The 24,047-nt window shown below is 42.9% G+C and overlaps 1 protein-coding gene across 1 annotated transcript in view; it reads left to right on the forward strand.

The window, feature by feature from the left end:
* The window catches only part of sema3ab (sema domain, immunoglobulin domain (Ig), short basic domain, secreted, (semaphorin) 3Ab), a 54,359-nt gene extending 30,553 nt beyond the window's left edge, over positions 1 to 23,806 (forward strand). Inside the window, 17 exon segments of the mRNA XM_023985665.2 lie at positions 3,133 to 3,293; positions 5,978 to 6,040; positions 9,163 to 9,282; positions 10,088 to 10,178; positions 11,328 to 11,447; positions 13,725 to 13,867; positions 14,774 to 14,888; positions 15,063 to 15,132; positions 15,397 to 15,541; positions 15,979 to 16,198; positions 16,292 to 16,383; positions 16,514 to 16,555; positions 17,242 to 17,385; positions 17,388 to 17,401; positions 18,507 to 18,574; positions 18,688 to 18,833; positions 19,091 to 23,806. Of these exon segments, the coding sequence (XP_023841433.1) occupies positions 3,133 to 3,293; positions 5,978 to 6,040; positions 9,163 to 9,282; positions 10,088 to 10,178; positions 11,328 to 11,447; positions 13,725 to 13,867; positions 14,774 to 14,888; positions 15,063 to 15,132; positions 15,397 to 15,541; positions 15,979 to 16,198; positions 16,292 to 16,383; positions 16,514 to 16,555; positions 17,242 to 17,385; positions 17,388 to 17,401; positions 18,507 to 18,574; positions 18,688 to 18,833; positions 19,091 to 19,642 (2,306 nt within the window). The 3' untranslated portion in view covers positions 19,643 to 23,806.
* Positions 23,807 to 24,047: the final 241 nt, after the last annotated feature.

Consider the following 24,047-nt stretch of genomic DNA (forward strand, 5'->3'; position numbering starts at 1 on the left):
ATGTCGAGCTACCCCTCTCGCGCGCAGGAACTAATCAAAGGACACCTGACTCGTTTTGAAAAATCTCGCTCATTTTTCAAAACAAAAGCATGAAACTATGTCTAAAGCCTGAGGAAGCCATTGGAAAAGGAATCTGGTTGATACCCCTTTAAATGGAGAGGGGCAGGCAACGGAACAGGGATTATTTTTTTTWAAATGCGCTTCCAGGTTGGATTTCCTCAGGTTTTCGTCTGCAGAATCAGTTTTGTTATACTCACAGACAATATTTTGACAGTTTTGGAAACTTTGGAGTGTTTTCTATCCTAATCTGTATTATATACATTATATACATATTATATACATATTCTACGATCTGAGCCTGAGAAATAGTCTGTTTACCTTGGGAACGTTATTTAAAAATATATATATTCTGGCCCCTAGCGTCAAGAAGTTAAACATAGAGAATCTGGGAACATCAAACAAGTGGAGGGAAAGGAACCATATTTCGGTAAAAGAACCAGTTGAAAAAATGRGTTGGTACTTAATGAATATGATGTCAGTTCGGWTGTCATCTGAGACATTATGACTGAWGACAGGATGGCCTAAACTGTATCTGGGAAAGTCTACACATTATAGTTATTATAGTATTATAGTCTCTACCCCCACATAGAGTCCAGTGAGCTGTATCTCTACCCCCACATAGAGTCTAGTGAACTATACCTCTACCCTACATAGTGTTAGTACACTCATGGCCACACTGACCATTACCAATGTCACCCCAGAGAACACTCACACATGTTGGCTGTCACTATTTRAGGAAAAACCCTATTTGACAAAGACATTTAAGTGAAACATAGTCTTGCTCAGGAGTCCAACAATCTGGAGCCCTGTACTCCCATCTACTGTCTTTGTCATCCCTCCTGATAGACGAGACCAATGTTTGTACATAGTGGCTACGTTTTTCTAGTTCATCTGTGTGAATGTTTTTCTAGGACTAAGGTAAACATATATTCCATCCAGCTTTCAGCCATAAGTGTGGAGGGAGTGTGTCAATACTGCCTCTGTCCAACCACATTGGTCTGTGGGGAGAGACAGAGACAGAGACAGAGACAGAGACAGAGACAGAGACAGAGACAGAGACAGAGACAGAGACAGAGACAGAGACAGAGACAGAGAGAGAGACAGAGAGAGAGACAGAGAGAGAGACAGAGAGAGAGACAGAGAGGAGGGAGATGAGAGACAGAGGAGGAAAAATACAAATGAAAGAGTGTAGGGACTGAGGTGCGCCCAGAATTACAGAGTGTTACAGACACTCATCTCAACAGTTCCTTAGAGACTACTTCATTATTGGTCTCCCCTCACACACACTCTCCCTGTCCCCTCTCTCTCACCACTCTCCCTGTCTCTCCCTCTCTCTCTCCCTCCCTCCTCCACCTGACTGTCGCTTATTCACAAGTTTCACAATGCATTTCCCATAATTATGCATAATTACTTTTCCTTCTCTCTTTCACTCTCTTCCTCACACACACACACACACAACACACACACACACACACACACACACAACAACACAACAACACCACACACACACACACACACACACACACACACACACACACACACACACACACACACACACACACACACACACACACGTGGCGGGTGGTTACCAGCTGGTGGGGGCGATTGGGTGTGGTGGTTGGGTTTATTGGGTGAGGAGAGATCTGTGAGAAGGCAGATGGGTGTGTGGTGGTGTGCTATACATGGGTGGGGTACATGTGTTTGTTTGTTGACCATGTGGCTGTGGTGTGGTGTGCGTGTGCGTGTGCGTGTGTGTGTGTGTTGTGTTTTGTTTAGTTAGTTAGTTAGTTAGTTAGTTAGTTAGTTAGTTAGTTAGTTAGTTAGTTAGAGATTAAAAGTAATCCAAGAAGTAATCATCTAGTTTTTCAAAAGTATTTGTAATCTGATTAAAATATGTTTTCTGGTAAAGTAACTGATTACAGTTACCATTTCTTTGTAATCAGTTTACATGTAATCGATTACTCCCAACCCTGGCAGTCAAAATAACACCCCTCAGACAAAAATTTGGTAAATATTGCATTGCATAATACTGGGCTGTTAGTTGACAACAACCTAATGGTGTTTTCAAGTTCTTCACCAGAGCCTACAGGAAACAGACATCCAGACAGTCATTATTGTGCTATTTTTACTCCAGTGTCATATTCATATTCCCCACAGTTTTCCATTGTGAGTTATATAGTCTAGCTCTGTTTGGCTAACCTGTTCAAGCACCCAGGCATTACACAGCAAAACCTCTGGGCTTGCTATTTATACAATAATTAAAATGACCTCATGGTTGTTGTGGTTTGCAGTAATTAACCAGTGTCTACACTGAGACTGGCTGTTCATAATAGTGAATGGAGAATAGTCTCTGTTTTCCACTGTGAGTTTGTTCTGTGATCTAGTTCTGCTTGACTGGCCCAGTCAAGGTCAGTTCCCCCAGCCAGACCATTTGGTCGTTGGCTCTTCAGCATAGGCACTGCCCGAGTGGCCACACAGTCTAAGCACGGTTGGCAGTGCTGATTAATAGAAAACATTTTGTTGGATGCAAGCTAGTGTGGGGAAGAGGGTGTGAGGGAGAATGTGTGATGGGCAAGAGAGAACACAATCGACAGAGAGATATGAAATCTGAGCCAAAGCACCTTCTCTCTCTCTCTCGCTCTCTCTCTCTCTCTCTCTCTCTGGTAGCTCCCTAGTCTTTTGGAGTTGAGATCTAGACCCACTGAGCACAGACATCAATTCAACATCTTTTACACATGTTGGTTCAATGTAATTRAATTGAAGTGACGTGGAAACAACATTGATTCAACCAGTGTGTACCCAGTGGGGACCCTGCTGCATGTCTCCATGTGGGGATGGGATGTTTCCTCTCTGACATGGTGAATATACTGAGGAGACACATCACGATGTCTGCTATAAGATGCTATTAGATGCTGTGTATGCTAAGACTTCACTGTCTCCCTTATTCACTCACTCTTTATTTCTCTTTAGTCTAATGCATTTATTTCCCTGGGTATATCAGATACCGTAGGAATTACTGCGCTCTTTCATTGTAAATGTTCAACCCTCTCTCTACCTCCGTCCTCTTTCCAGAGATGTTGGAGTCCAATAACTTGGTGACATTTGAGGGCCTGGCCAATAGCTCAGCTTACCACACSTTCCTATTGGATGAGGAGAAGGGTCGTCTGGTGGTGGGAGCCAAGGACCACATCTTCTCCTTCAACCTGCTCAACATCAGCAGAGACCTGGCACAGGTACTGTACGCCTTATAATACATCATAACCTGGTCAATTTAGCAGGATTTGGCACAGGTACTGTACTGAACATATAATACACATATAACCTATTTATGATGCATTATAACCTAGTTCACATCAGCAGATCCCTGGCACAGGTACTGTACACCTTATAATACATTAATAACGATCTATGATACATTACAACCAAGTCAACATCAGCAGATTCCTTGCAACGGTAACAGTTACATTTGGTCAATATCAACCCACTTTTACATATAATACAGCACGAACAAATATGAAAATGTATACACTCACTACTGTAAGTCGCTCTGAATAATAGCGTCTGCTAGATTACTAAAATGTTAAATGGCGCTGACGGARAGGGCTGCCGTGTTTCTAGCTCTTAGGAAACTTTGCAGTATTTTTGTATGTGTTATTTCTTACATTATTAGATCAGGACATTTTTTGTGTTATTACGTACAGCCGGGAAGAACTTTTGGAAATCAMAGCGACGGTAACTCACCAGCATTATGACCAGGAATTTGACTTACCCAAATCGGAACCTTTGTTCGTACCCTTCAGGGCAATTGAACTGATTCCAGAGGCTGTTCCAAAACACCGCAGGTGGAAAAAGATACTTGGAGTGGACTTTTAGTCCGAKTCAGGAGGCGCGCACACCACCCACCGCTACCGATTATGTTACTCGTTCAGTCTCTGGATAACAAATTTGACGAGCTCAGGACAAGGATTTCCTTCCAGAGAGACATCAGGGATTGTAACATACTCTGTTTCTCGGAAGCATGGCTCTCTCAGGATATACTGTCTGAGTCCGTTCAGCCAGTTGGGTTCTCAGTTCATTGCGCATACAGGAATAAATATCTCTCTGGGAAGAAGAAGGGTGGTGGGTTATTTTTTATGATTACTACTTATGGTGTGATTGTGATAACATACAGGAACTCAAGTCCTTTTGTTCACCCAACCTAGAACACCTCACAATCAAATGCCGACTGTATTACCTCCCAAGAGAATTATCTTTGGTTATAGTCACAGCCGTGGTTATTCCCCCTCAAGCCGATACCACGACGGACCTCAAAGAACTTCACAAACACTTTATGCACACTGGAAACCACATATCCTGAGGCCGCATTTATTGTAGCTGTGGAATTTAACAAAGCAAATTTGATGAAAACGTTACCGAAGTTCTATCAACACATTGACTGTAGTACTCTCGCTGCTTAAACACTCGACCACTGCTATTCCAACGTCCGGGATGCCTACTCCGTTCCTATAGGCATAATCTCAAACAGGAAGTATCTGTGCTAAGGTCTATTCAACGCTGGTCTGACCAATCGGAATCCATGCTTCAAGATTGTTTTGATCACACGGACTGGGATATGTTCCGGGTAGCCTCCGAGAACAACATAGACGAATACACTGATACGGTGACTGAGTTTATCAGGAAGTGTATAGGAGATGTTGTACCCACTGTGACTACTAAAACCTACCCTAACCAGAAACCGTGGATAGATGGCAGCATGCGAACCATGCATTTAACCATGGCAAGGTGACTGGGAATATGGCTGAATGCAAACAGTGTAGTTATTCCCTCCGTAAGACAAACGTCAGTATAGAGACAAAGTGGAGTCGCAATTCAACGGCTCAGACAGGAGACGTATGTGGCAGGGTCAATGGGGTTCCTGTACCCAAGAAGGCAAAGATAACTGAACTAAATGGCTATCGCCCCACAGCACCCACTTCTGTCATCATGAAGTGCTTTGAGAGACTAGTCAAGGATTATATCACCTCTACCTTACCTGACACCCTAGACCCACTTCAATTCGCTTACCTCCCCAATAGATCCACAGATGATGCAATCACCATCGCACTGCACACTGCCCTATCCCACCTGGACAAGAGGAATACCTATGTAAGAATGCTGTTAATTGACTATAGCTCAGCATTCAACACCATAGTACCCTCCAAGCTCATCATTAAGCTCGAGGCCCTGGGTCTGAACCCCGCCCTGTGCAACTGGGTCCTGGACTTCCTGACAGGCTGCCCCCAGGTGGTGAAGGAAACAACACCGCCACTTCGCTGATCCTCAACACTGGTGCCCCACAAGGATGCATGTTCAGCCCCTTCCTGTACTCCCTGTTCACCAAATGTAAACACTCTTATACATACAAGTCTGTTTGCAGTCTGTCTGTCTGCAAATCTCCCCAAGCCCTYTCAGTCTAAGCCAGTCTCAGCCAGGTATCCAGGGACTCTCTTTCTATAGAGAAATTACTTATGAATAATTCAGGCTTGAGCTGTCGCACAGGATCTCACGCTGCGCCAGGCATGTTAGCCGCTCCCTGCACACCTGGATGAATAATAGAGTAAACGGAAACAAAGTGGAGAACAAATCTCATTGTGACTCCTCTACCCCTACCACATACATATGCACACGTGAACGTACATGCTGTAGGTACACGCACACACACACACATATATCAACGCAATCTAAAAAATATGCCCCACCTCCGCCAAAAGTACATTTTTAGCGATGCTCCTGGCAGAAGCACCTCAGCTAATGTAAGGAATGTTAGCTGACCAACTGCTTGGTCAAGATGTTAGGGTTAGAGACTGGTTAGTGTCTGATTTAATGTATCCATGTGTATTGTGTAGTGAAGTATCCTTATCTTTCTGTGTCTGTGTAGATCCCGTGGCCTGCATCCACCTCCAGAAGAGATGAGTGTAAATGGGCAGGGAAGGACCTCATGGTGAGTAGCTACCTCATCTTACACATCACACTTCTCTCGCTCACATAGTAATGCCTTCTACACTGTCTCGCCCTCTTGGAGTACTGCCTTTTCCACTATCTCTTCCTCTTGGAATACTGCCTTTTACACTATCTCTCCCTCCCGGAGTACTGCCTTTTACACTATCTCTCCCTCTTGGAGTACTGCCTTTTACACTGTCTCTCCCTCCCGGAGTACTGCCTTTTACACTGTCTCTCCCTCCCGGATTATTGACTTTTATACTATCTCTCCCTCTTGGAGTACTACCTTTTATACAATCTCTCCCTCCCGGAGTACTGCCTTTTACACTGTCTCTCCCTCCCAGAATACTGCCTTTTACACTATCTCTCCCTCCCAGAATACTGCCTTTTACACTGTCTCTCCCTCCCGGAGTACTGCCTTTTACACTGTCTCTCCCTCCCGGAATACTGCCTTTTACACTATCTCTCCCTCAACCGAGTATGCCTTTTTATAGCTAATCTCTCCCCTCTTTGGAGTACTACCTTTTATACAATCTCTCCTCCCGGAGTACTGCCCTTTTACACTGTCTCTCTTAGAGACATCACATGACCTTAGTCATCTAGAGTCCAACCATAGAGAAGTTGACCTAGCCACTGGGATACAGGGTTAAAAGTTGACAGCCAATGGGCTTACAGTCACTGCTTTCAACACAGGAGCAGAATCCTAACAAAAGCTATGGCTTTGTCGAGACATGGGTATTTGTTAGTTGCAAATGCAGCACAGTTTCTGTCCACACAGTCATATGGCATATCACAAGATCATTTAGGTGTGTGTTTTCCTTAGTCTAAGAAGAGTCATGTCGATACCAGTGGCACTTCAATACTGTGTGTCTTGCTTGCATGACTAGCTCAGCCATGTACTGTATATTTGTCCTGTATATCTGTCTCAATACAAGCAGTACACTGTGTAAACACCCAAAGAGACACAGTTGCATCTCTCTCCTTCTGACTTTCCTCTCAGATACAGCCTGGGGCCATGTGCCTCCTGCAATATAAGATCTTAGCTCCTCTGTATCTGCCTCACTGAGATCACAGGCACAGGGTCAGCTTCTGCTGAGTTTCTATAGGGCTGATTTTGAAGGGCCATCAGGTCTTTTGTGTGTATGTGCGTGTGTTTTCTGTAAACATTCTGGCAGAGATGAGCGGGGAGCCCAGAAGGATGGTCTTTGTGTTTGAAGGGCATGGGTGACAAGGAGGAGAGGAAGAAAGACCACAGATGCTCTTTGATGAACTGCAACAAAGACACTTGTGAACATGCCATGGGGAAGACAGTGAAAGAGAGAAGGAGAGAGAGAAAATTGCTAATTTACTGTACATCATTGAAGAAGGGAGGGTGATACACAAGGCCAGGAAAAATAATGTTGTGCCAAAAAGTTAGATTACGGGTCTTTACGTCCAAGCTTCGCTAACTGTTACGAAACTTCCATCATACAAACTCTGTTGGTTCAGTGCATGGTTTGGCCAATGGGTTCACACTGTTAAACTTGATCTCACAAGAAACTTTAACACCATCCAAATCACACCAGCGTGAGAAACGTTAACGTTATCTGATGATCAACCAGGTAAACCACCCTGAAATGACAGACACCTCTTCAGATGACAACAAAGGCATATACAATCAACAGAGCTGCTTTCTGTTGGTGACCTACTAAAGGCAGATAAACTTAGTCATGCATTATTTGTGGTTCTTTTTTCTATTTTTCCATCAGTGTGATGACATTCATTTTCATATGAGGTCAGGCCTGCTGCCTGCTCAGGCAAGTGCTGACAGATCACGGGGGAAACTGTCTTCGCAGCATGGAGACACACACAAACACACAAACACACACACACACACACACACTACACAGTAAGCTCAGACGAGGTTACAGTATGTGATACTCCTAACATTTTGTTGTTGTGGGACGTTCACTGGTTGGTTGCAGTGCAGTTATGCATTGAAAGTCTTACTGTTGATGTCCATCATAAAAATCCTGGCTGTTTTAATACTCAGATGTCTCTGAGCCTTTCTGATCAGGAGTCCGGATTGGAGAGATCATGAGTACACATGGGGAGAGGGAAAGGGAGAAKGAGGAGAAGGATGGAGAGAATAAAAGATAACTGAGAATTACAGATTACTGGTCTCAATCTGAACAGCGAGTTGTTGAGTTATTACACAGCACAACAGTCTGGATTATCTCTAAAACACCACAACCGTGACTCACTCAGCTGGCCTGGCCATGATGTCATTTGTACAGTAAAATCAATCAGGGCTGTTCCTTTTCCCAACACTGTTATTCATATATAGATCAGGTAATTCCTAAATATTCCTGGAAAATTACTTCTATATTATACAGACAGGACAAGCCTTTAATTTTGATTACAGATGCCCTTAATTCCCTCAATTTAAATGTTTGTTTTTCTGCATAGCTCTATGCGATGTTGTGTTACGTCCAGAGAGGGTTAACCCTTTTCTCTGTCCAGTGGATCAGCTCTATAGGAGGGCCTGCTTCTGATGAGCAAACTGGGTTTTGACCCAAATGGGCAAACTGGGTTTTGACCCAAATGGGCAGGACTGAGTTTTGACCCAAATGGAAAGGACTGAGTTTTGACCCAAATGGAAAGGACTGGGTTTTGACCCAAATGGAAAGGACTGGGTTTTGACCCAAATGGAAAGGAACTGAGTTTTGACCCCAAATGGAAAGGACTGAGTTTTGACCCAAGAAAGGTGAAATTGACATGAAAAGGACTGGGTTTTGACCAGGAAACGGTTACCAATGGGAAAGGACTGGTTTTTGACCTCCACATGGAACAGGAAAATGAGGTTTTTGAACCCAAATGGAAGGACCTGGTTTTGACCTCCAAATGGAAAGGACTGGAGTTTTGACCCAAATGGAAAATGGAAAGGACTGAGTTTTGACCCAAATGGAAAGGACTGGGTTTTGACCCAAATGGAAAGGACTGAGTTTTGACCCAAATGGAAAGGACTGGGTTTTGACCCAACAGCTTTAGACATCTCTATCCTCTATGTTAGTTGTTTACAGAAACTGTCTATCTCCTGGCAAACCCATGCTATATAAAATGTCTCTCTTTCTCTATCTCCAGAGGGAATGCGCTAACTTCATCAAGGTGTTGCAGCCGTTTAACCAGACCCATCTGTATGTATGTGGAACCGGAGCCTTCCACCCTGTCTGCGCCTACTTGGAGGTGGGGAAGAAACTAGAGGTATACCAACCGGTAATACCCTATTCAGCCATCTGTCAGCTTACTGCAGTTATAGCTCTAGTATTCTACTATTTACTGACCAATATGAACCGTGGTAGAAGAAAAGGGAAAGGGAAAGGGGGATACCTAGTCAGTTGTACAACTGAATGCATTCAACTGAAATGTGTCTTCGCATAGGGCATGTCATGGTTCTGACTGATTCAAGTCTTGTATGAGCTACAGCTAGACTATAGTATTAAGAAAAACTCTTCACTGAAATGTGAGATTCTGGTTTTGGGTTTCGATTTAAAATCATAAACCGTGGAGTGTGAGGTAATCTCTCGTAATGATTCGCTCATGGCCTTAGGAAAAATGTTTTTATTCATTCAGTAAATGAGATGGAAAATTAAAAAAGAGTTTCATCGTTTAGAGGTTCCCAAATTCGCTGTGTGTGTGTGTGTGCTGTCTCTTATACACATCTAGATGTGTATAAGAGACAGGTGTTTGTGTGTGTTCTATGTCTCCTCTTCGTAATGTCAGTGAGTCAGGCTTATAAATGTGTTTCCTATTCATTAGACTGCAGTCATTTTCAGAGAATTAGAGAGGGAGAATAGCTCTGAGAATAGCAGTCTCCTCTCTTTACTGCCCTGGCTGGGGCCCCTGGTTAACGTGACTCTAGGAGAAAGTAAAACATCTCATTCTGAAAAAAGAGTTGGTAAAAAAAAGAGTTCCAGGACGCCAACATCATGCGTTGATGTCAATAGGACAATGCAATAAACTCTGAATTCGAAATGCTCTTTATTTTGACCTATTTTTCATGTAACAGGACAGTGTGTTCAGGCTGGAGCCCCTGATAGAGAACGGTCGAGGGAAGAGCCCTTATGACCCCAAGCTGCTCACTGCGTCCATGCTCATCGGTGAGTGACCCAAACAAACAAGCACACTCAACTTTTTTTTTAAGGCACTAATTTCCCCCAGAACTTTTCACCACATAAAGAGGGAGTTGTACCTCTTCTCTCATCTCCACTCATTCATTAAGCATATTTACAGCTGAGAGGAAGTGGGTGAATGACAGGGCTGGCTATATATAGTGTTCATCATTAGGAGTGCTCTACAGTGGACACCCACTCATTTCCAAGCCTATGTGTAGTGGACGCGCGTGTGTGTGTCAGCTTCATTTCTTCACCATGTTCATCACCAGGACCAGTCATACTTTATGACATCACATCGCTCCAACCAATAGATGGTCATTTTCCATCACCCTTTATCTCCTCCTGTCTCTCTCCTCTTATCCCATCTCCTTGCTTCTCTTTCTCACATCTCCGCTTTCTCCTCTTATCCATGTCTCCACTCTCTCTCTCTCTCTCTCTCTCTCTTACTATCTCTGTCTCTTATCCCTCCTTCTCTTCTCTCCTCTTTGTCTTTCACCTTTATCCCCCCTCTCTCTCTCCTCTCTCTCTCCTCTCTCCTCTCTCTCTCTCTCTCTCTCTTCTCTCTCTCTCTCTCTCTCTCTCTCTCTCTCCTCTCTCTCTCTCTCTCTCTCTCTCTCTCTCTCTCTCTCTCTCTCTCTCTCTTCTCTCTCACTCTCTCGCTCTCTCTCATCTCTCCTCTTACCCTGTCGCCCTCTCTTCTTCTCTCCTCTTCCTCCTGTCAGCCCTGTCTCCATACTACTCTCTCTCCTCGATCTCCTCCCACCCATGTCTCACCTTCTCTCTTTTTATTAATCCCCCTCCCTCCTTTAATGTTCTCTTAATGGAACCACCTGGCCCTCTGAGTCTCTTCCTGTTAAATCTGACTTTCACACTTACTTGTTCTGGTTCATTATCTGGTAGATGAAGGTGTTCCTTGTGAGAACACATTCTACCTGTACTGTTAAGCCTGCAGGCACCATACTGTACCTGATAGACTAATACAGACACTTGACACCTGTACACGAAAGGTCATGAGACGCACACACACAGGATACACAAACACTCACATGCGCACGCACAAAAACATATATTGCAGCATGCACACACACACGTTCACACATACACCTGATATTGTCCTCCTCCCCTGTCCTTCAGATGGCGAGCTGTATTCTGGGACGTCAGCGGACTTCATGGGGAGGGATTTTGCCATCTTCCGTACGTTGGGACAGCATCACCCCATCAGAACTGAGCAACACGACTCCCGCTGGCTGAATGGTGAGATGGAAATAAAGAGCATTCTCATTTCTGATGTTCTCAGTTCAGTGAACTATGCTTGCATGATGAAAAACCTTGCTTGAGTCCTGAAGACTTGTGTTAGCTCCGCAAGTTGATACCCAGGTTGTAGCTCAGCAAGCTAACAGTCTGTTGGCATGCAGACCAGTCTGATTTAATGCATTTCGTCTCAAATTGAGACAGAAAGTGTTTCAAAGACAGAAACTAAAAAGACAGATAGACAGAAACTGAGACAGCAAGTTTTTCACAGAGTAAGAGAACAAAGGAGACATACAGAGAAGACAGAGAAGCGTGAGAGAAGAGAAGCGTGACAAAAGAAGGAGGGAAAGGGAATAACAAAAATAGGCAGCATTAAGTTTAAATCCTCCATGATTGACATGGCTGTAGTGGGGGAGTGGTAGCGGACACAGTGGCTCGATTGCAACACACAGGCAGAACTTAACACGCTCCTGAGCTTACTGCTGGATTTCTTAAAACGCTACGAACGGGAAATTACATGCACCTGGGGCCTAAACTAAGCTGCATTGCAACGAAAAGCCCACAAGGATAGACCAGCAGATCAATTGATCTCTCGTTGTTACCATGTCAAGTGATTATGCCAATGACTGTATGCGGACAGCTAGTCTAGATTCTTTACTCCTGCCCCCAATGAAATATTGACTCACTCTGTGTGCAATATATCACGACTCAGGATATGACCCAGATGCAGACACAGGAGGTGTATAGTTCGATACTATTTATTTTACCAAGGGGCATGTAAAGGGCAGGTCGAGGGCAGACAGAGTTCGTAATCCAAGACACAGGGAAACAGGGACACAACGGCAGGCAGGTTCAGGGTCAAGACAGGCAGAWAGGTCAGATCTGGGAAGAGTAGAAAAACAAACGTGAGAGCAGGAGAAACGGGAAACACGCTGGTAAGASCTGACAAGGCAAAACAAACTGGCACAGACAAACAGAAAACGCAAGTATAAATACACAGGAGATAATGGGGACAAATGGGAGACACCTGCTAGGGGGTGGAGACAAGACAGGTGAAACAGACCAGGGTGTGACACAATAATAGTGTTAAACATTCTTTTTTAATGACTACCTCATCTCTYTACCCCACACATACAACTATCTGTAAGGTCCCTCAGTTGAGCAGTGAATTTCAAAGACAGATTCAACCACAAAGACTAGTGAGGTTTTCCAATGCCTCTCAAAGAAGGGCACCTATTGGTAGATGAAAAAAAAGCCATTGAATATCCCTTTGAGCATGGTGAAGTTACAACAAAGACACAGGCGTCCTTCCTAATTCAGTTGCCAGAGAGGAAGGAAACTGTTCAGTGATTTCACCATGAGGCCAATGGTGACTTTAAAACAGTTACAGTTTAATGGCTGTYATAGGAGAAAACTGAGGATGGATCAACAACATTGTAGTTACTCCACAATACTAACCTAAATGATTAGAGTGAAAAGAAGGAAGCCTGTACAGAATAAAAATATTCCAAAACATGCATCCTGTTTGCAATAAGGCACTAAAMTAAAACTGCAAAAAACGTGGCAAATAAATGTACTTTACGTCCTGAATACAAAGCGTTATTTTTGGGGCAAGTCCAACACAACGTATTACTGAGTACCACTCTTCATATTTTCAWGCATGGTGGTGGCTGCACCATGTTATGGGTATGCTTGTCATCAGCAATGACTCAGGAGTGTTTTAGGATAAATGGAATAGAGCTAAGCACAGGAAAAATCCTAGAGGAAAACCTGGTTCAGMCTGCTTTTCAACAGACACTTAGAGACCAATTCACCATCGGAACTGGAAACGAATAAAATAATAAGAATTGACTACACTATCAACAGTAGTATTCCATTCATACAACATGTCGGATAAATTGCCACAATAGATTTTCCATGTCAAATAGATAAATCGCCCTTAGTCTGCTCATAAAGTAGGACTAAATTGTTCCGATGATACTGTAACACCAACCAGAGGGCGAAATGGTCTTGAAAAATATTGGCTGCAATCAAGACTAAAAGATAACCTTGACATCCACGTCAGGGAACGGTAAATTGCTGCCAAATGTTGGTTGCAATTGAGACCAGCTGTGRGGGTGATGTTAGCATGTATTGATGGTTTAATAACAGTAAATCAGCTGATGATAATCTGGTGGCTTTCGATGGTTGCAATTGGCCCACTATGTTTAGCGTTTTACTGGGGAAGAAGTTTCTGATTCCCATTTCATAATTTCTTAAATATGATATATTTTTGTGTAGATCCCAGGTTTGTGAGTGTCCATCTGATCCCAGAGAGTGACAACCCCGAGGACGACAAGATCTACCTGTTCTTCAGAGAGAACGCTATGGATGGGGAACACGCAGGGAAGGCTACTCAAGCACGCATCGGACAGCTCTGCAAGGTACTGTACACATTCAGAACACAAACACATTCAGACACCTCAGACTTAAACAGCTCCCTCTATCTCAAACAGAGTTGATGAATAACAGTGATTTCCATAATGGATGCTTTCCTAACCAGTTATCTCTCTCCTCTCAGGTTATATTTAGGTTTGTTGTGCTTGGTGTGGTTCTCTTACTGAGGAAAACCTGAGAGAGAGAGAGAGAGAGAGAGAGAGAGGTGGTTTAAAAATGTCACTTGAGCCAGAGAGAGAGAGAGAGAGAGAGAGAGAGAGTAAATAGCAATGGTGGTACTGTTACAAAAGGGTTATTCAGCTGTCCCCGTAGGAGAACCCTTATTGTTTCCAGGMGCAACCCTTTTGGGTTCCATGTAGAACCCTCTGTAGAAAAATGGTTATTCAAAGGGTTATCCTATGGGGACAGCCAACATCTTCTAGATTGCACCTTTTTTTCTGAGTGTAGGATGATGGCTGGTATTGGCAGAGACTGGTGTCTCCTCTGTCACCCTTTAGCCTGCCCAACACACACAATTACACACACAGACACAGACACGCACACACCCTCCCAGCCTGATCTCTCTGTATGTGAGGTATATGCTTTTCTTTCAACACAATACATTCATTATTRATAATGCCATATAAATTTAGGCTGAGCATATTTGGGGCGTCAGTCTTAATAGACCGTCAAAAATCACTGGGAGCCTGTATTCTGTCGATGTGTGCAGAAAAACAATTTTAAAAAACAATTGATAACGTATTATGAGAATCTGTAAGACAGCTGCATTAAGCCATTGTTGTCTTTTCAGGTGTCAATCAAAGTTAATAACACAAAATGCAGTTACTGTATTGCAGTATTGTTTTGTGGGGGATGTAGTAAATGTTTGGACTCTGGTGTGTTTCCTCTATCAGAATGACTTTGGAGGCCACAGGAGTTTGGTGAATAAGTGGACTACTTTCCTGAAGGCCAGACTGGTGTGTTCTGTACCTGGACTCAATGGCATAGACACACACTTTGACGAACTACGTGAGTGTTTACATCAGCCTTTGTGTTGCATGTTATGTGTGTCTGTGTGGCTGGAAAAGGGGGCTGTACTGTGTGAGAGTGTGTTTTGGGCAAACAAATATCACATGTATACCAGTCTACTGTATTCGGTTTATTCCCGACACTAACTCTTCTTTTGGTTGRTTTTGTTCTCAGAGGATGTGTTTCTGATGAGCGCTAAGGATCCTAAGAACCCCACCATCTATGCAGTGTTCACTACATCCAGGTACTTACTTCGGTCAGCCACCTGTCTACACTCCCATTGGAGAAGTATGGATCCTGCAGAAGATTTTTGTAGTAGATTTGTATCTCTAATTTATTAATCTCTCTCTCTCTCTCTCTCTCTCTCTCTCTCTCTCTCTCTCTCTCTCTCTCTCTCTCTCTCTCTCTCTTCTTCTCTCTCTCTCTCTCTTCTCTCTCTCTCTCTCTTCTCTCTCTCTCTCTCTCTCTCTCTCTCTCTCCTCTCTCTCTCTCTCTCCTCTCTCTTCAGTAACATCTTCAAGGGCTCAGCAGTGTGTCTGTACAGCATGGCAGACATCAGAAGGGTGTTTCTAGGTCCCTATGCCCACAGGGACGGCCCTAACTACCAGTGGGTTCCCTTCCCCGGACGGGTACCATACCCACGACCTGGCACGGTGAGGGCATGATGGGGTCTTTGGGTGGGGGAGGGGAGGAACACACTTTACATAAAGTGTAACTGGACTCACCACCTGAATGCTGTATGTACAGTACCGTGAACTTATTTGCCCCCTTTCTAATTTTCTCTACGTTTGCATATATATTTATATATTAGATTTTTTTTTTAATGTGAATCACAATAAATCAGAGTATTGAACTGGTGTTAATTTAACTTTGTAAAGGAACAAGTGCTAAACAGCAATTTAAGTAAATTTAAAAATTGTAAAACAATTTGCATGACGATGCGCAAGTGAAGGAGATCATCATTTCAAACAAGTGCATTAGTTGGCATGTTTCCCGCATCCATACCACCGTTATAACATTTTGTATTGTAAACTAGTGGAAGACATGAAGGTAAGGATCCACATAGTCATGGATGTTTTTTAATCCACAGTGCCCCAGCAAAACATTCGGAGGATTTGATTCAACAAAGGACTTGCCTGATGATGTCATAACATTTGCGAGAGGACACCCAGCGATGTTTAACCCCGTCTATCCCATCAACAACCGACCAATCATAGTCAAGACGGACACGGACTACCAGTTCACACAGATAGTGGTGGACAAAGTGGAGGCTGAGGATGGACAGTATGACGTCATGTTCATAGGCACAGGTACACACACAAACACACACACAAACATGCACACACACGCACACATGTGCACACACACACTAAGAATGTGTGTATGTTGTTTCTGCGTTGTAGATATGGGTAAAGTGCTGAAGGTGGTGTCCATCCCCAGAGGGTCCTGGCATGACCTGGAAGAGGTTCTACTGGAGGAGATGACTGTGTTCAGGGTAGGTCACTCCTACTGCTATCAGATCATGTTTATGTTAAAGTCATACAGCTAAAACAACATCACAATTATTACTTTATCAAAATATGGSTTTGTAACATTTGGGACATTTCTCGTGTATTTTGTCCTAGGAGCCAACTGCTATTACAGCGATGGAACTCTCCACAAAGCAGGTAACCAACGCTGATCATATTCCTCATGACATGAAGAGAACAGGAAAAGGAATGGGTGTACTAGGCAGTCCTACATTATAGAATCATGGCCTTATTGAAGCTAGAGACACCTAACACAGCCCATGTAATACAGATCCACTCTCTAAACAGAGATACGTCATATTTCTGACAGGCAGAGTCAGCTACATTCATATGTAATGAAGTAGTGGTGCTTCTAGGTGAGTGTATCCCACTAGTAGTCAGCTTTCATCAACACAAACAAGTGTTTAACACCCCCACTTACTGTACACACTGAGCTGCAAAAGAGAGGGACACTACTATAGAAGAAGAATTTAACTCAATTGTATCTATGCTTTTTATAAAAATGAATTGTATTCTTAGTACCGACTTGATGTGACCTGTCAACGTCGTGGGTAACACCCAGCCTGAGGACTGTATAAGGACAAAATAAACACTTGTTAGAAGATGTTAAAATGATGCTGACTGTCTAAGACGGATGTCAACCAAAAGATCTCTGATAATACCAGGGGAAGAAGACAATGGTAGAACTACTGTGCTGTAGAAACCTTCACCTGTAATAATATGAGGCCTTCTTTTACTGTACTGTACCAGGCACTGGTACATAATGCATATTGCAAAACATATGGTATCACGTATTTAGAATGTTTCCTGTTCTGTTTCCACAGCAACAGTTGTACCTAGGCTCAGAGCTGGGCATATCCCAGATGCCTTTGCATCGCTGTGAGGTGTACGGGAAGGCCTGTGCTGAGTGCTGTCTGGCTAGAGACCCTTACTGTGCCTGGGATGGGACCGAGTGCTCACGATACTCTTTCCCATGGCCAAGAGGTAACACACACACACACACACACACACACACACACACACACACACACACACACACACACACACACACACACACACACACACACACACACACACACACACACACACACACACACACACCACACACACCACCACACACACACACATAGCGCATAGTGAACATTCAAGCACTATTTATCCATTCAAAGACTTTAAATAATGAGTACATTGTACAGAAAATCAATCTGTTAGCCCTGAAGGTAGCCAGGTCACATTTCTCCTGAGACACAGAAACATACCCTGAGCTGTGTTTACTGGCAATGAGAACTAATGTTAGTCATATCTGCAGGCAGACTGTCTGGGTGAATGCAGGGTGAAATAAAGTGTTAAGAATTCTAGCTGTTCATGGGAGGGGGTGCGGTGTTGTGGTGTGTGTGTGTGTGTGTGTGTGTGTGCGCGTGTGTGTGTGTGTGTGTGTGTGTGTGTGTGTGTGTGTTGTGTGTGTGTGTGTGTTGTGTGTGTGTGTGTGTGTGTGTGTGTGGTGTGTGTGTGTGTGTGTGTGTGTGTGGTGTGTGTGTGCGATGTGTGTGTGTGTGTGTGTGTGTGGTTGTGTGGTGTGTTGTGTGTGTGTGGTGTGGCCTCCCACCCACGCATAAAGTCTCCATTGGGTTATTGATTTGAGCTTTAGCCTGAAGGTCTCATATTTCTACATATTTTAGACTGAATTCTCTGATACTCTCAGAGAGAACAGCCCTGTGGGGAAGGCAAGATATGTGAGAGAAGACACTTGTTCTTTCTCAATGAAAAAATCTCTGTTCTGTTTCTCACTCTGGATATTCCATTGTTTATTCAGTCATTGTGTACAATACATGTGTGTGTTTCGAATCCATCCCCTCTGTATCCTTGGCTGAGAGTAACTGTGTTAGTCAGGCTGTGTAAAATAGCTATGAGTGACTGATTGATTGGATTCCTCAGCCACCCTGTAATTAGAACTAAGCCGGTCTACAGTGGTATGAAGCTCACTGGTGTTATCTGCCTGGCTGGCTCACAACCACAAGTACAGCACATCCAAAACGACACACATGCACGTGCATAATCGCAAACTGACTGTTGACGTGTGTTTTTGCAGGAGGACAAGGAGACAGGACATCAGGAATGGAGACCCTTTAACCCAGTGTTCAGACCTGCAGCATCATGGTATGTATTCACAAATAAACCTCCTCATGGAAGATTCCTCTCTTCCCTTCACATTATAATGGTGCTGAGTTCACGTTGTGTTCAAAGTATGATCTGTGTGTGTGTCCCTGTAGATAACCTGAATGGGCAGCCCACGGTGCTGGATAAGACAGTGTATGCAGTGGAGAACAGCAGTACGTTTCTGGAGTGTAGCCCCAAGTCCCAGAGAGCACTCACCTACTGGCAGTACCAACAAATCAACGACGACAGGAGACAAGACGTATGAAACGACCGTACACTAGTCCTTACACATAACACAGCATTTCAATCATGATGTCCATCAAATGACTGGTACACTATTCAGTACATTACATAAATGACTGCATACTGTATTAAAGATACTAGGTACTGTGTCTGAGCTGCAGATCTACAAAGAATATTTAACATATGGATCTCAAATGTGGTGTTGTTTATCTTAGTATGTCAGATAAAGTTAAGTCAAGTGAAGCAAACATTCTATTACTCCTCTCTGCGCAGGTCAAAGCAGAGGATCGTTTTGTCCGTACGGAGCAGGGCCTGCTGATCCGCACATTGAACAAAAAGGATTCTGGGACTTATGTGTGCCAGGCTGTAGAACACGGCTTCATGCAGACGCTCCTAAAGGTCACCCTGGAAGTCATCGACACTGAACGCCTCGACGATCTCATTCACCGTGATGACGAAACCGCCACACACACCGCTGCCACACACACAACCTCCTTGGACACGCCCCCAGCCCGGGAATCGCCCAATCAAAAGCTATGGTACCGTGACTTCCTGTCATTAGTGAACCACCCGACCCTGAACAGCGTGGATGAGTTCTGTGAGCAGGTGTGGAAGAGGGAAAAGAAGCAGAGGAGGCAGAAAGCACACCTATCCCAACAGGTCCAGCTACACCAGCAGCAGCAGCAGCAGCAGCAGGGCCTCGTGCACGCTCACACCCACGTGAATGCCCATGGGCTTGCGGCCAAGTGGAAACACCTGCAAGAGAGGCAGAAGGGCCGCAACCGTCGGACCCACGAACTGGAGAGAGCCCCCCGCAGCGTCTGACCTCGCACCTAAATCCCATGACCCCCCCAACCCCTAATCCATGTACACTGTCCTCATTCTCAGATCCCCCCTGAACCTCCTCCCCTGCCTCATCTCTCCTTACAGAGATAAAGACTTGTTCCACACTGACTTTGTACAGAGAATCTCAACTGGAAACAAAGGCAATATCTAGCCCTGGTCTGTGCGTGTAGGCTGCGTGGCCACCCATGATTACAGTGACACGGCACAGAGACAAAGGATGATACAGGACACCAGATGATACAGTACTATTCTATAATCTCAGCTGGCCTCTGTAGCCCCAGCACCATGGAGGGACAGTGTTAGCCAACATGTGGACTGGACTCCACGTACTGCAGAATAACTTATTGAAAACATGGCTCTGTCTCCACTGTAGTGTAGCTTTGTTTGTTAGTCGTGTCTCGCCATTGTTGTRCACCCAGATATAGTAGGTAGCTTCTCCTATCAACCACTATCTTGGAACAAGGGATGATAGTGTTTGATGAAATGACGGAGCAATGATGGACCTCGTGTGTATCACAAGGACATAACTACATACAGGTCATGTAAAGCACAACAGTTTGATGTTGATTGGATTCTATGAGAAATGAAGAGTCCTAAGGAGAGAGGAGGATGACTGCAAGATACATCAGAGTAGCCATGGATTTATAACTAATTATGTTATTCTAACTTAAATCAGACATGTAAATATGCTTTGACACATCCTCGTACTAAAGGGAATGGTTTGCGGTTATCTTGTTACATGATGTTGTTTCCCCATAAACAAATGTATTTAACAGAAGGTGATTTTGTTTTTCCGAAAGCAGTAGGTAAATAAAGTATCCAACATGATTCTGAAAGTTACTGTGTTAAGTGTATAGATAAGCTCTTCCAAGACACAAATGTTTTAATGTTTTATTTAAACGTGTATCTTTTTGATTTGCTCAGAGCCCTGTATAAGTATTTGTTGCATAGTTGAAGTTGACTTTATTTTCTTTATTTTATGTTTCAGTCCAACCACTGCATCCCATTTTAACTAAAACTTTAACATGTCTCTGCATCAACTATGTCACCTTGTTTGATTGAATCAATTTGCATGCAAAACTTGTTTTCACCACATACAGTGCCTTCAGTATTCATGCTCCTTGACATACTCCACATTTTGTTGTGTTATAGCCTTATTTGAAAATGGATTAAATAAATATTTTTTCACCCATCTACACACAATACCCCGTAATGACAAAGTGAAAACATGTATTTTTAATTTCTTGTGATTTTATTGAAAATTAAATACATAAATACCCATGAGTCAATACATATTAGAATTACCTTTATCAGCGATTACCACTTTAAGTCTTTCTGGGTAAGTCTCTAAGAGCTTTGCACACCTGGATTGTACAATATTTGCACATTATTTTTTTATTTATTATTCAAGCTCTGTCAAGATGGTTGTTGATCATTGCTAGACAGCCATTGTCAGGAACAGACTCAATTCATTGGGGTATGGACTCTACATTCCCCAAAGTTCCACAGGAATACAGGCCCATGTAGACTACAATGCTTCCCATGGTTGTGTCAAGTTGGCCGGATGTCCGTTGGGAAGTGGATCATTCTTGAATCACACGGGAAACTGTTCAGCGTGAAAAACCAAGCAGCATTGCAGTTCTTTACAAAAGCCGGTGCACCTAGCACCTACTACCATACCCTGTTGAAAGACACTTACATTTTTTATCTTGCCCATTCACCCTCTGAATGGCACACCTATACAATCCATGACTCAATTGTCTCAAGGCTTAAATATCCTTCTTTAACCTGTCTCTTCTCCTTCATCTATGCTGATTGAAGTGAGTTTAACAAGTGACATCAATAAGGGATCATAGCTTTCACCTGGATTCACCTGGTCAGTCTATGGAAAGAGCAGGTGTTCTTAATATGTTGACACTCAGTGTATATGTGTTTTAGGTTATTGTCCTACTGAAAGGTGAATTTGTTTCTAAGTGTCTGTTGGAAAGTGGACTGAATCAGGTTTTCATCTAGGATTTTGCCTGTGCCTAGCTCTATTCCTTTTCTTTAATCCTAAAAAAAATCCCTAGTCTTTGCCGATGACAAGCATACACATAACATGATGCAGCCACCACCATGCTTGAAAATATCAAGAGTGGTACTCAGTGATGTGTTGTTGGATTTGCCACAAACATAATGCTTGGTATTCCGGACATAAAGTTAATTTCTTTGCCACATTTTTTGCAGTTTTACTTTAGTGCCTTATTGCAAACAGGATGCATGTTTTGGAATATTTTTATTCTGTGCAGGCTTCCTTCTTTTCGATTTAAAAGTCACAATTAGCCTCATGGTGAAATCATTGAGCAGTTTCCTTCCTCTCTGGCAACTGAGTTAGGAAGGACTCCTATATCTTCTCAGTGGCTGGGTGTATTGATACACCATCCAAAGTGTAATTAATAACTTCACCATGCTCAAAGGGACATTCAATGTCTGTTTTTTTATCCTTCTACCAATAGAAAACCTCCCTAGTCTTTGTGGTTGAATCTGTGTTTGAAATTCACTGCTCGGCTGAGGGACCTTACAATTATCTGTATGTGTGGGGTACAGAGATGAGGTAGTCATTCAAAAATAATTTGTAAAAATGTCTAAAAACATAATTCCACTTTGATATTATGTGGTACTGTGTGTAGTCCACTGACACACAATCTAAATTGTAATCTATTTTAAATTCAGGATGTAACACAACAAAATGTGGAAAAAGTCAAAGGGTATGAATACTTTCTGAAGGTACTGTACATATATATTGATATACAGTATATGTACACTGTGAAAAATTATATGATCTATTTGAGAAAACATTGTGTAACATGTCATTATATGCCTCTAACTGTTACTTTATGATAACACCTACATGTAACATGTACATGCTGGCAAACAGGACCAACTAACAGAGCAAATACTTTCCACTCTTAAAAAAAACACCACTGGTGTTGTATGGAACATGCAGGCTTCTATTACAATATTTAACATACCACTACTGTACCATCTGTCTATGTCTGTTTGCCCATGTCAGCCTGCAAATTTACTTTCAAGCATATCTTACTCTTCCAGCAATACATACATGTATTTTGTTATTGTCCAGGAGTATATCTGTTCTTCTATGTATCTTTCCTTGAATCACTACATTACTCTGATAGTATGTACATCAGGAGATGTTTTTTTCTGACATGTGTTTTTTATGTACGTCAGGAGATGTTTCCTTTTGTAATATCTCAACACAGAGAGACATACAGAGACAGACAGAGAACCTGGAATGTACACACCTGTGAACACAACATAAACATTGAAGAGTCAATCCCATGGTCCAACAGTATGACAATGTATACTAATTGCATGTGAATGCCATTCTAGTGTACTTTTGTTTCTATAACGATGCATTGTTTAATGTTGTTTGTGATGGTCTGCTCTTAGCTTAGAGGCAACACACATTTACCTGTTACTGAGGTGTAAAGACGCACAGAACGAGTTACTGGAAGTACGGCATAAATGAAGTACTCTGGTGTATTCCACTGGCACTCAGAGATACTCTTGTTTATCTGGGCTGGAAATCACTTTGGATGCAAACATCTATACAGATCTGTCAATCACACATAGCTACAGTAAATATAAAGTATATTACAATGTAATTCTTATCAAACACAACAATGCAACGTGGATCAGTACACATGGTCAGGTAGCAAGATTATACATGATCTCCCCATTATCTGTATCCGTGTGGATGTAGAGATCCAGGTGGAACAGCCTAAGCAGGGTTTGAACCAGTGACGTACTGCCTACAGAGTCCAGACCTCTTACAACAGGTGCTAGTGGGCTCACATAGTGAAGCAGTACAGTTGGTCTGTCTCTGTATAGGAGTCAGTTCTTAAAGTGCCATACCAGGTCCTYTTCTAGAGCCGGTATTCTACAGTATAAAAGGTGCTGATTCTCTGTACCATTCATCTCCATCCCACTTCAACCACTGGCAGGGCTGCTGAGTGTAAATGAGGGTGTAAACTGCTGCTGCTGTATAGACTGTGTTTGGTATGATGATGATGATGATGATGACGACGATAATGATGATGATGTATTCTACTGTTCTAATAAAAATATCTTCCTAAAGCCTGTTCTTATTGTCATGTGTTATTTGTGATATCTGAGATTGTTACTCTACACTGCCACAATGTTACTATGTCATATGACTGAAGCCCATGGTGGACTTGGGCACATTAATCTATATAAKATATCAACTCCATGAGATGAGAGATCTGGTTGTCAAGGGTGATACAATAGTTGTAATACAATTGCAGTATTGGAAATTGGAAATAAACCGTATTTATAGAGTTATACATTTAATTCAAAACACAAT

Source organism: Salvelinus sp. IW2-2015, linkage group LG4q.1:29 (genome assembly GCF_002910315.2).
Source record: "Salvelinus sp. IW2-2015 linkage group LG4q.1:29, ASM291031v2, whole genome shotgun sequence".
Lineage (NCBI taxonomy): Eukaryota > Metazoa > Chordata > Actinopteri > Salmoniformes > Salmonidae > Salvelinus > Salvelinus sp. IW2-2015.